This window comes from Myxocyprinus asiaticus, chromosome 19, assembly GCF_019703515.2.
Source record: "Myxocyprinus asiaticus isolate MX2 ecotype Aquarium Trade chromosome 19, UBuf_Myxa_2, whole genome shotgun sequence".
Classification (NCBI taxonomy): Eukaryota; Metazoa; Chordata; class Actinopteri; order Cypriniformes; family Catostomidae; genus Myxocyprinus; species Myxocyprinus asiaticus.
Window position 1 is genome coordinate 5,746,447 of NC_059362.1, and position 13,299 is coordinate 5,759,745.

Here is a 13,299-nt window from a genome sequence, read left to right on the forward strand (position 1 = left end):
TATATATATATATATATATATATATATATATATATATGTACACACACATACATTTTAAACAGAACACTAAACATGCTTTTGGGTTTAACTTGTCAGCTTTAGTGCATATTTTCTTTGTCAGCACTTGTGGTGAAAACTAAACTGACAAGTAATAAACTTGTTAAAAGCTATATTTTGTTAATTTCTGAAATTCAAACCCTGCACTGACACTATTTCAATTCACTGAACCCAGGAATAAATAGTATCTGAAAATCTGGTTTATTAAAACATCAAAAAAGGTGATGAGACCTATGAACAGTTTCAGTAAGTTGACACCAACCCTAGTCAAGTACAACATGTTTGAAATATCCAAATAATGTGCTGTTTATAAAATAAATCCTGTTGCTTTATTCATTATTAACATTTTGTATTAGCAAAAAAATCCAAAGCTGTTTAGTTTGTGAGAGGCATGTAAACATTGAATGGCAGTGTTAACAATGGAATAATTGGTTTATCAGAATAGCAGTTCTGTTATATTAACACTTTTTTTATTTTTATATAGAGACATTTTGTAACATGTTCCCTAAAATCCCAGATCCCAACGACTGCAACAGACGGCCATATCTACTGTGCAAACACACTGAAAAATGGTGTTCAAAATGAAAATAATTAAAATCAGGCAAGGCAAGAATTAGATCCCCACACAAATCCAGAAACAGACCCAACACAAATCAATGGGAACAAACAGAAACAGCATTTTAGATCAAAGTAAAGACTTGTTTGTGCTAACACAGATAAAACACTCAAAAATGACCAAACTAGGATGTCCAATCACAAAAAAAAAAAAAAAAAAAAAAATCAAATCAAAATTCAATGTTTTCATATGCTTGGCAACATCAGACCAGTTTAAAAGTACAATTTGAGGTAAATTCACTGTCTGATAAACACAAAGCTTGGAGGCTGATCACAGACATGGCAACTTGCTGTCAAATTTGAAGAAGAGGGAGAGAGATTAAAAAAGAGAGCATCTAGCATGGTGGGAGACCCGGCTCCCCATCTGGGAGTTCAAGATGGCAAGCCTGTCACATCCCATTGCAGCTCGATGACAGGTAACCTATGTAGGCAGCAAAGCCTTGTAAATTTGGCATTTTGTTAATGAAGGCATTTAGTTTGGCTTCGCCCTCCAGAGACCAGAGAATTATTTTTTTTATAGGCGAGCAAGGACCGGCTTCTGGGTAGGAATTTTTCCTCCTGTGTGACAGAGAAAAATATGATAAAGATGAGTGTAGCTGGAAAATAGAATGCAGACACCGGATGCCATTGCAATACATCACAGCATCACAAAAACAACTGGGTCAAGAGTCTTCTGTGTGAGAAAATGTAAAAATGTACTTCTTTCTATATATATATATATATATATATATATATAAGCATTTTCCATACTGTCCCAACTTTTTTGGAACTGGGGTTGTATAATTATAAGTTCAACAATATAATAATTTTTCAATATAATATAAGTTCAATATAATACTGTGGCTAGTTGAACTTGTCACACTTTTTACTCCAATGAATATTTCTCAGGGTAGGTTTATTTTTAGAAGTAATTCCCATCACAACCACCATCATTCACAATAAACACTGAACAGCAATATATCAAAAGTAAAGCAACCATGATAAAACAATGCATGAAACAAAAATGGGAAAGGTAAAGTAAAAAAAATATATCACATTGTTTTGGCCAAAAAAATACTGTAATTGATCGATTGTCTAAATTTATGCCATTTAAAACACATAACAACCTGGTCCGATAAAAATGTAACAGCATGCCCGACCTGACTTTCATTAAATATTTCTGTAAAAAAAAAAACCTGCCTTCATAATATAGCTGACCCTTGCCTTAGTGTATGCTATTGTGGTTTAATCAGGGTTCATACAGGTTTTTAAGATTGAAAATAAAGCACTTTAAGGTACATACATTTTTTTTTTCAAGCACCTCAAAGCTTGAAATATTATACAACTCTAAATGTTACTTAACAAAAATGCAAAGAAAAAAACCTCTGATTTCAAACACTGCTTAATGCAGAATTAAATTATATAAAATTAAACCCTTCCCCCTGAACATCCCCCCACCTGACACAAACACGCACCCCAGTGGCCATAATTATTTAGAAACATAAAAAAAAAAACAAAAAAAAAAAAACAGAACACACACACAAAAAATATCTGCCCCATTCCCTATCAAATAACCCCAGACTACCCAGCCTTCTATACAACATCTCAAATGCCACTACCCTGCACATCTCCGTGCACCACTCTTGAAATGAGGGTGCTCCAGCCGACTTCCATCCCCTGAGAATAACCCGTCTACCGATCATAACACTGGCCAGGACCCAGTTTTATATGCATTTATTCCCTATATTAATGACCACCCCATTGCCTAAAATACAGAGTCTGGGGCAAAATAAAATTTGAGTGCCCAACACGTCACACATAAAACTCTGAACCCTCAACCAAAATTCTTGGATTTTAACACACCCCCAAAAGACATGGGTTATGTCTCCATCCTCTGATTGGCATCGCCAGCAGGTGGGTGTGTCTTTAAGTCCAAGCCTATACAATCTAGAGGGGGTCCAACAGAATCTATGTAAAATCTTGAATTGCATAAGGCACCCTTTGCATCTCTAGATGTAGACTTGACGTTTTGTTTTAGAACCCTAGCCCACACTTCCTCCTCCAATAACAAGTTTAAATCTTTTTCCCATAATCTCTTGAGAGAAGCCAAAGCTCCGACACCCAGACTCTGAATTAGCAGGGAGTAATACACTGATGCCTCATGACCTTTTCCAAAAGCAGTAATGACCACTCCCAGAGTATTTGCCGCTTTTTGCTATTCCCAAAAATAGAACAGAGCAGGTGGTGCAGCTGTAAATACCTAAAGAACTGAGACCTGGGATCCCAAAATGTTGAACCATATTTTCAAAGGCTCTCAGTACTCCTGTATTAATTAATTAATTAACTGAGACCTGGGATCCCAAAATGTTGAACCATATTTTCAAAGGCTCTCAATACTCCTGTATTAATTAATTAACTACATTAATTAATTAATTAATGTAGGTCACTGAGCGTATTAGCCTCCCTCACAATCCACTCTGTCCAGCTGAAAGGGGACTTATCAATAAACCGTTTTGGGTTCAGCCATATGCTCGAGGCTACATTTAAATAAATGTCCGAATTAAACACTCTGGACACTTTTGTCCATACCAAGTGCAAATACGAGATAACGGGGTGTAACTTAACTTCTCCGGTTAGTTTGATAGAAAGGCTTTGTAATGGCGAAATAGGGGCAAGAACTTTCTGTTCAATATAAAACCAGGGAGGGGCTCTCTCAGGTGGGACCGAATGCATAATAATAAAACAAATTCTTGGGTAGGCCTAGCCCACCTTTGTCAATCGGCCTGTGTAACTTACTGAAATGTAATCTGGGACATTTACCATTCCAAATGAAGTACTTTGCTATGCTATCAAATTGCTTGAAATAAGAGAGGGGGACATCTATAGGGAGATATTGTAGCAGGTAGTTGAATTTTGGAATACAATTCATTTTAATAACATTAACCTTCCCAATCATAGATAAATGTAATGAAGCCCACCTGCCCACATCACTCAAAAACCTTTTTATTAAAGGGTCAAAATTAACTAACTAAATCATTAGATTCAAAAATTTGCAGAGAATAAAATACCCATATACTTAATGCCCTGTTTGGCCCAGTTGAAAAGCTGTTACCGGGCAGTACGCTGTCAGAGCCAAAGCTTTGGATCAATTAACTCTGTAGTTCTGAGAACTTCGAAAACAAATTAATAATTCTGTGGAGGCAAGGCACAGATCTAGTGGGGTCAGAGATAATAAAATATCATCTGCATGAAGCAAAAGCTTATGCGCCACACCTCCCGCCATCACCCCTGGAAAATCCTCCTCCTCTCTTATCGCGGCTGCTAATGGTTCTAGGGCAAGACAGAACAATAATAGGGAAAGAGGGCAACCCTGCCGGGTGCCCCATCCAGAGTACAATAATCTGAAATTAATCCATTTGTTTGTATCGCCGCTACCGGGTGTCTATAAAGTAACTTAATCCACCCAATAAAAGTATTCCCGAACCCATACATTTCCAAAATCTTAAAAAGATAATCCCATTCTACCATATCAAACGCCATTTTGGCATCAAGCGAGATGGCAACCAGAGTCTGCTCGTTCGCCGCTGCCCACATGACATTAATGAAACATCTAATGTTATCAGAAGAGTTATGGCTCCGAATAAACCCCACCTGATCTATATGTATAAGAGATGTCATAACTTCTTAATCGGTTAGCAAAAAGTTTTGACAATATTTTTACGTCTAGCTGGATCAGGGAAATTGGACTGTAACTCTTACATTTGCTTGGATCTTTGTCCTTTACAAGAATCAGACTAATCCGGGCTTGTGTCATGGTTGGCCGAAGCTTTCTATTCTATAATGATTACGTATAAACTTCTAGCAAAAGTGGAGCCAGTTCTGTAGCATAAGATTTAAAAATCTCAGTGGCAAAGCCGGATGGCCCCGGAGACTTGCCTGTAGGCAAGCTCCTCCAAGGTTATCTCAGAATCAAGAGAATTTTTTTGCTCAGTCGTCTGTTTAGGAAGTTGTAATGGTTCTACAAAGTTTCTACTATCCTCATCAGTAGACGAAGACGTGGAACTATAGAGATCAAGATATAATTCTTTAAAAGCATTATTAATATCAATGGCTGAGGTAAATATTTCACCAACAGCAGATTGGGAATGGTAGAAAAATACTCTCTCTGTTTTATATATCTAGCCAGAAGCTTTCCTGCTTTGTCCCCTGACTCAAAATATGACTGTCTTGCCCTGAATAGCCAAAACTCCACCTTCTGTATTTCTGAGTATTATATCTGTATTTCAATCGGGGCCATTAGACGACATTCGATGCTTCAGCTCTGCCTCAGCATTTTTAATATTCACTTCCAATTCCATGAGATCTTGTGCTTTGGATTTTTTGGTGAATGGAGCATACTGTATGAGCCGACCCCTAAGAACCACCTTAAGTGCCTCCGAAGCCACGACCACAGAGGATACTGAGGACCAGTTGGTCTCCATATAGACACTGATTTCAGCCTTTAGCATTTGTTAGTATTCAGGATTTTGCAAAAGGGATACATTAAAGCGCCAACTATATGATTTCCTTTTCTCCATTTGTGGCAACACCTCTAAACACACCAGGGCGTGATCCGAGACTAAAATGTTTCCAACTGAACAAACAGCAACTGATGAAATGAAGGACTTAGATTTATAAAAAAAGAAATTCTATTCTAGAGTAAATCTTTTGGACTGAAATTTTTTTTTATAGTCCCTACCAGATGGGTTCAAAAGTCTCCAAATATCTGTAAGAACAAGATTTTTACACATCCTGTGAAATGTCACTGTTGCTCTAGGGGGCTTGCACACTTTTGCTTCACTATGATCAAGGATCGAGTCCATCAAAAGATTAAAGTCTCCTCCCAATATTATATCATGAGGGGTGCCAACAGCTTGCAACATCCCTTCAAGATCTATAAAAAAAGTCCTGATCATCAAAGTTAGGTGCATAAATATTCTACAAAATAAGACTTTGTCCCTGAATTTCAGCTAAAACAATAATGACTCTTCCTAATTTATCTTTACTCGGTTTGAGACATTTGAATTGTAGATGTTTACTTATTAGTGTAATGACTCCCCTGCTCTTACTCGAGCCAGCACTATAAAAAAAAAATGCTTCCTCCGGGGAAAGGTGTGTTTCTTGAAGAAACGCTATATCATATTTCTTACGCTTAAGAGAAATAACCTTCCTTCTTTTTATAGGGTGCCCCAACCCATTCACATTCCACGTGGAGAGAGACAATCCACTCATATTAACATTTGACATTTTGACATGTAAGAAAAAATATATTGTGTGCCAAAAACAGGATTATAAAGACCACATTCCAACATTAGTGCAACAGTCAAACCCCAAACATTCCCCGTAACCAAACAAACAGAAAAAAGAAAAATGTGCGCATTAACCCCACGCACGACAGCACCAACTGGCATCCATCCCTCCAAACTCAAACAGTCCCTGCACACCTACGAGAACCCCCGTGACAACTTTGCCATTGGATTGCTCAAGTCTGGTGTTTCTATACAAATTTTGAGAGACAGAATTACACAGCAAAAGATAATCTATAAAACAAACTCCAGCCAATAGGCAGAATAAACCCTGTGAGCTCACTCGATTTCCAGCTTATGGCCTGCTATGTCAAGCAATTTCACCATATCCTGTCCTTCTTCGCTCTCAGGAATTCCGGTGATACAGATGTTATTCCGTCAGCTACAGTTTTCCATGTCCTCCAACTTCTCCCAGACATGCTCCAAATCCAACTTGGTTGCTAGCAGATTAGCAGACAATTCCCTCTCTGATGACTTCAGATAATCGATCCGTTTCTCGACATCCCCCACTCTTGTAATCATATCAGTGATCAATCAACGTATCACAGCAAGATCCTCCAAGTCAGCAACGACCTTCGTCAGCATTGCTGACATGTTCAACAGCTCTTGCCACATTTCCCGCATCTCTCTGACCAAATCGACTCCCGGGCTCGCGGCCTGCTCAGGGGTGTCAGCTTGAGCACGTAAGTGTCTTTTTTTCTTTTTGTATCCCCTTTTCTCCCCAATCTGGAATACCCTATTCCCACTACTTAGTAGGTCCTCATGGTGGCGCGGTTACCTCAATCTGAGTGGCGGAGGACAAGTCTTAGTTGCCTCCGCTTCTGAGACCGTCAATCCACGCATTTTATCATGTGGCTCACTGTGCATGACATCCACGCACAACTTACCACACGCCCCATTGAGAGAGAGAACCACTAATCGCGACCACGAGGAGGTTACCCCATGTGACTCTACCCTCCCTAGCAACCGGGACAATTTGGTTGCTTAGGAGACCTGGCTGGAGTCACTCAGCACACCCTGGATTCAAACTGGCGACTCCAGGGGTGGTAGTCAACGTCAATACTTGCTGAGCTACCCAGGCCCCTCGTAAGTGTCTTTTAATGGCTCCAGAGCCCGAGGATTTTGAATTCTTTGATATATTGTCCTCCTAGAACAGTTATGGAACAGAGTGTATCAACTCGCACCGGTTTATGTCCTTTACACCCACAGCTAAGACTGGAATCTATAATATGAATACAACCAAAGTCTTGGATTACCACATAGGTACTATAGTCGGCAACACCGGTTATCTATGGAGCGTGGTTTACCGTGGGGGAAAACAAATCCTCTTTACTGTACTTATTCATTTCTATGTGAGAAAATGAAAAAAATATCGATAAAACTTTACATTAAAGTTCAATTCATTAACATTAGTTAATGCATTAGATTTCATAAACTAACAATGAACAATATATTTACAGCATTTATTAATCTTAGTTAATATAAATACAATTGTTCCATTGTTAGTTCATGTTAGTTCATAGTGCATTAACTAATGTTATTGTAACTAATACAAATTTGATTTAAAAAATGTATTACTACATGTTGTAACTAACATTAACCAAGATTAGTAAATTCAGTCAAAGTATTGTTCTTTGTTAGTTCATGTTAACTTATGTTTTGCAAAAATGATGTCAGACACTGTAATATGCTCTGGCCCCCTCCCTGCTCGTCGTGGTGATGAGGTTTATAATAGATTAGTGTCACTGAATGGCTGGATGTCTGAGTGGTGTCTGGAGACCAGAATAGGATTTATAGACAATTGGAAGAGTTTTTGGGGTAGACCTGACCTGCTAAAGAGAGACGGACTCAATCCCTCCAAGGAAGGTGCTGCTCTCCTCTCTAGTAATTTGGCTCATAGTCTTAATAATGATAGTATTTGACTAACTGGGGCCCAGGTCAGGAAGCAGACAAACTGGTTAAGCCGAACATCTTCTAGCTGCCTTGAGACGTCACACAGGTCACAAACTACAACACAGAGACTGTATCACCTAAATACCACATAGAGACTGTGTCTGTTCCCCGAACTACCAAACACAAAACTCTCACTAAATCATTTAAAAAAAAATCTGATTAAAAGGTCAAACTTGAACAAAACAAAAATTTTTAAGATAAAAATCATATGAAGGTAGGGCTACTAAACATTAGATCTCTTTCTACCAAAGCACTAATTGTAAATTAAATTATTACAGATCATAGTTTGGATGTGCTCTGTTTGACTGAAACCTGGCTTAAACCGGATGAATATATTAGTTTAAATGAATCTACTCCCCCAGGTTATTGTTATAAACATAAGCCTAATCTGAAGGGTCGAGGAGGTGTTGCTACAATTTACAGTGAAGTTTTTGGTGTTACTCAGAGGACAGGATATAAATTTAAGTCTTTTGAACTAATAATGCTTAATGTGACACCGTCAGATATAAATAAAAAAACTCTGTCATCTTTTACCCTTGCTACAGTATATAGATCACCCGGGCCTTATTCTGATTTCCTTGGTGAATTTGCAATTTTTTTTATCAGATCTTGTAGTTACTGTAGATAGAGCTTTAATTGTTGGTGACTTCAACATTCCCATAAATAATGAAAATGACACATTGGGATTAGCATTTATCAATATTCTCAACTCTCTTGGAGTCAGACAAAATGTAACAGGATCAACTCATCACCATAATCGTACGCTAGATTTAATTCGGTCATATGGATTTGATGTTGTTACTATAGAAATTCTGCCGCAGAGCGATGATATCTCGGATCATTACCTCGTCTCTTGTCTGCTGCGATCAGCTAATGTTACTCAATCTACACCATGCTATCGTTCAGGTAGAACCATTCTTTCGACCACTAAAGATAGCTTCACTAATCATTTTCCAGATCTATCTCATACACTCAGTAAACCCCAAAGCCAAGAAGAACTTTATGAAATAACAGAAAATATAAATAGTCATCTCAAGCACTCTTAATAGTGTCGCCACCCTTCAATAAAAGAAAATTAAAGAAAAAAGCCCTGCAACATGGTACAATGATTAAACTCATGCTCTCAAGAGAGCAGCTCGGAAAATGGAGCGCAAGTGGAAGAATACAAAATTAGAGGTATTTCGTGGTGCATGGAAGGATAGTGTCTGTAGCTACAGAGAGGCACTAAAAGCTGCCAGGTCAGCATATTTTAGAAAACTCATAGAAAATAACCACAACAATTGTAGGTGTTTATTCAGTATTGTGGCTAAATTGGTTAGGAATAAAGCCTCAACAGAACCAGATATTCCGTCGCAGGACAAGTGTAATGACTTCATGAACTTCTTTACTGATAAAATTGAAATAATCAGAAATAAAATTGGAATTATGCAATCATCTCTCACAGTACCTCAGAAAACAGTCTCATAATTTTCCTCACATGCAACTTCAATCCTTCGCTGTCATCGGTCATGAAGAGCTAACAAAACTTATCGAAACATCAAAAACCACAACATGCATGTTAGATCCAATACCAACCAAGCTCTTAAAAGAGGTATTCCCTGTAATCTCAGAACCTTTTCTTAATATTATTAACTCCTCGCTATCCTTAGGACATGTCCCATGAAACTTTAAAATGGCAGTTATCAAACCACTTAAGAAGCCACAACTTGATCCTGGAGAACTGGCTAATTATAGACCGATTTCAAATCTCCCGTTTATGTCGAAAATACTAGAAAAGGTAGTATCCTTCCAAATATGTTCATTTCTACAGAGAAATAGTATATATATGAACAATTTCTGTCAGGATTTAGGCCTCATCACAGTACAGAGACTGCACTTAGCAGAGTTACAAATGACTTGCTCTTATCATCTGATCGCAGCTGCATTTCACTTCTAGTGCTTTTAGATCTTAGTGCTACATTCAACATGATAGATTACAACATTCTCTTGAATAGGCTTGAGAATTATGTTGGCATTTGTGGAGTTGCATTAGCATGGTTTAGGTCCTATTTAGCAGACTGCTATCACTTTGTCTATGTAAATTAGGAATTGTCAAACCAAACAAAAGTATGGAGTGCCACAGGGATCAGTTTTAGGGCCTCTACTTTTCTCCTTGTATATGCTTCCCCTGGGAGATATTATCAGGAATCATGGAATAAGTTTTCACTGTTAAGCAGATGATACCCAACTTTATATTTCTTCAAAACCTGATGAGATTTCACAATTCTCCAAATTAGCAGTGTATATCAATGAAATAAAAGATTGGACGGATAGAAATTTCCTTCTACTCAATTCCGACAAAACAGAGGTACTAGTTATTGGACCAAAAACCTCTAAAAACAAGCCGCTAAAATATAATTTGGCTCTCGATGGATGTACTGTTACATCATCTTCAACAGCAAAGAACTTGGGCATTACATTTGATACCAATCTGTCCTTTGAAAATCAAACTACCAATGTTTGTAGAACAGCATTCTTCCACCTAAGAAATATTGCTAAATTACGACACATGCTCTCTGTTGCTGATGCCGAAAAACTAATTCATGCATTCATGACCTCAAGACTAGATTATTGTAATGCATTACTGGGCCCCATTTCATCGTCGTTACATTGGCTACCTGTTAAATTTCGTATAAAATTTCATTAACTACGTACAAAGCTTTGAATGGTCTAGCTCTGCAGTACTTAAGTGACCTTCTACCAGGCTATATTCCATCAAGTTCATTACGATCACAAAATTCTGGCATGTTAATAGTTCCTAGAATATCAAAATCCACAAAAGGAGGTAGATCCTTTTCATATTTGGCTCCTAAACTATGGAATAGTCTCCCTAACACTGTTCGAGATGCAGACACACTCAGTTTAAGTCTAGACTAAAGACTCATCCTTTTAGCCAGGCATACACCTAATTTATCCTTCAACTCACAATCAGGCTGCTTTAGTTAGGTCTGCCAGAACCAGAAACCAGAAACATTGATCGTGATCTATAACTCTGCAATAAATTGAATGGCATCTATGCTAATATTGTTCTATTTGTTACCCTGTCTCAACCTCGGGACTCCTATCCTGAGGTCACCAGAACCGGCTGGATCCAGCTCCATTCCTGCTTCGTGTTGGACTCCACTGCTACGTGTCGCTGAGTGATGATGACTAATAGCAGCCGGTGCCAGCCAAACATCACTTCAGTCTATTACGATGGACTTCTGAGGATGAACTGATGCCAACTCCAACCATAAGACATGGGATACTTCATATGCCATTGCCTGAACCTTGGACTTAGGATAGACCTCACCTAAATTACCAGCCAGGTTGAACTGCGATGCACCTAACTGATCTCTGCCTACATCACCTCAGTCTAATGATGGACTACACTCTTGAAATGGAATACATAGACTCAATTAATTGCAAACAAAACCCTTCATCAGCTAACTAACAAGGACAATTGCATCTATGTGAACTTCTGCAGTTAATCCAGGATGGACTTCAAAGACATTAGTCATTAATCTTACTGTTCATACAAAATCTTTGTTTAAACACTGACCCTTAACACTTACTTAGTTTAATCATTTTAAACCATGACTTGCACTATACTTAAGTAATATTGGCATTATATTCATGTTAGCCAGAGGGGAACTGGTCCCCACAGTGAGCCTGGTTTCTCCCAAGGTTAATTTTCTCCATTATCCAACATTTTATGGAGTATTGTGTTCCTTGCAATAGTCACCTTCGGCTTGCTCACTGGGGTTATAAATACAATTAATTAATTACTTATTTTTAAACACAATTCACAATTGTATTTTATCAAACTACACAATGATGACTCTAAGACATTATAGATATTACAGTTTCATTTTCTGTTAATGCATGATCTTCTGTAAAGCTGCTTTGAAACGATGTGTGTTGTGAAAGGCACTATACAAATAAAAATGACTTGACTCACTATGTTGTTAACTAATTAACAAATGGAACCTTATTGTGAAGCAATTTTTTTCTTAAGTTTGTGTTTTTCTCCACTTCAAATAAAAGCAAAAATTCTGCAACTGATATTTTGTCACCAGCCATTTGAATAAAGGCTAAAACAAGACTGCTTTGAAAAATACAAGCAATTCAGTGACAAGATATGAGATGCATTTGGAATCTTACCTCTATACGTGCACATCTGCAGCAGCAATAATTTCAGTCTGATGACATTGTTTCCCCCCACACCCGTATAAGATGTGACTGCAATTATCAGACTGATTTGAAGAATATATTGAATATTATGAGTGATTTCAACTGTTGTAACAGCTAAAATATGTAAGGTACAGTGCATCCGGAAAGTATTCACAGCGCTTCAATTTTTCCACATTTTGTTATGTTACAGCCTTATTCCAAAATGGATTAAATTCATTATTTTCCTCGAAATTCTACAAACAATACCCCATAATGTCAACGTGAAAGAAGTTTGTTTGAAATCTTTGCAAATTTATTAAAAATAAAAAACGAAACAAAATCACATGTAGACGTGCTACTTCTGTGTGTGTGTGTGTGACATCAAAGCAAAATACAGAGCAGCACACGTGCACTCACAAGACACCACAAACATAACAACTGTATAATATATATTTCAAATTCGAAATAATTTAAGATACTGTATAAGGAACATACAGTTGTGCTCAAAAGTTTGCATATCCTTGGAGAATTAGTAATATATGTGCCATTTTTAAAGACAACATGAGTGAGCAGGCAAAACATTTCATTTATTTCTTATGGGATTCATATTCAACTGTAGGCTATAACAGATTGGCACAATCATAAAACAAAACATGGCAACAAAGAAAAAAATGAAATGACCCCTGTTCAAAAGTCTGCATACCCTTAGTTCTTAATACTGTGTATTGCCCCCTTCAGCATCAATGACAGAGTGCAGTCTTTTGTAATAGTTGTCTATGAGGCCCCAAATTCTTGCAGATGGGATAGCTGCCCATTCGTCTTGGCAAAATGCCTCCAGGTCATGCAAAGTCTTTGGTCGTCTTGCATGAACCGCATGTTTGAGATCTCCCAGAGTGGCTCAATGATATTAAGGTCAGGTGATTGTGATGGCCACTCCAGAACCTTCAGCTTTTTCTGCTGTAACCACTGGAATGTCAACTTGGCCTTGTGCTTAGGGTCATTGTTGTGCTGGAAAATCCAAGAGCATCCCATGCGCAGCTTTCGTGCAGAAAAATGCAAATTGTCTGTCAGCATTTTCTGATAACATGCTGCATTCATCTTGCCATCGATTTTCACAAGATTCCCCGTGCCTTTAGAGCTCACACACCCCCAAAACATC

At 37.9% G+C, this 13,299-nt stretch overlaps 1 protein-coding gene across 1 annotated transcript in view; it reads right to left on the bottom strand.

Moving 5' to 3' along the window:
* Positions 1–363: 363 nt before the first annotated feature.
* Positions 364–13,299, bottom strand: part of gnpat (glyceronephosphate O-acyltransferase) — a 158,013-nt gene continuing 145,077 nt past the window's right edge. Inside the window, exon 17 of the mRNA XM_051644846.1 lies at positions 364–1,230. Within this exon, the coding sequence (XP_051500806.1) occupies positions 1,187–1,230 (44 nt within the window). The 3' untranslated portion in view covers positions 364–1,186. The remainder of the gene's footprint in view (positions 1,231–13,299) is intronic.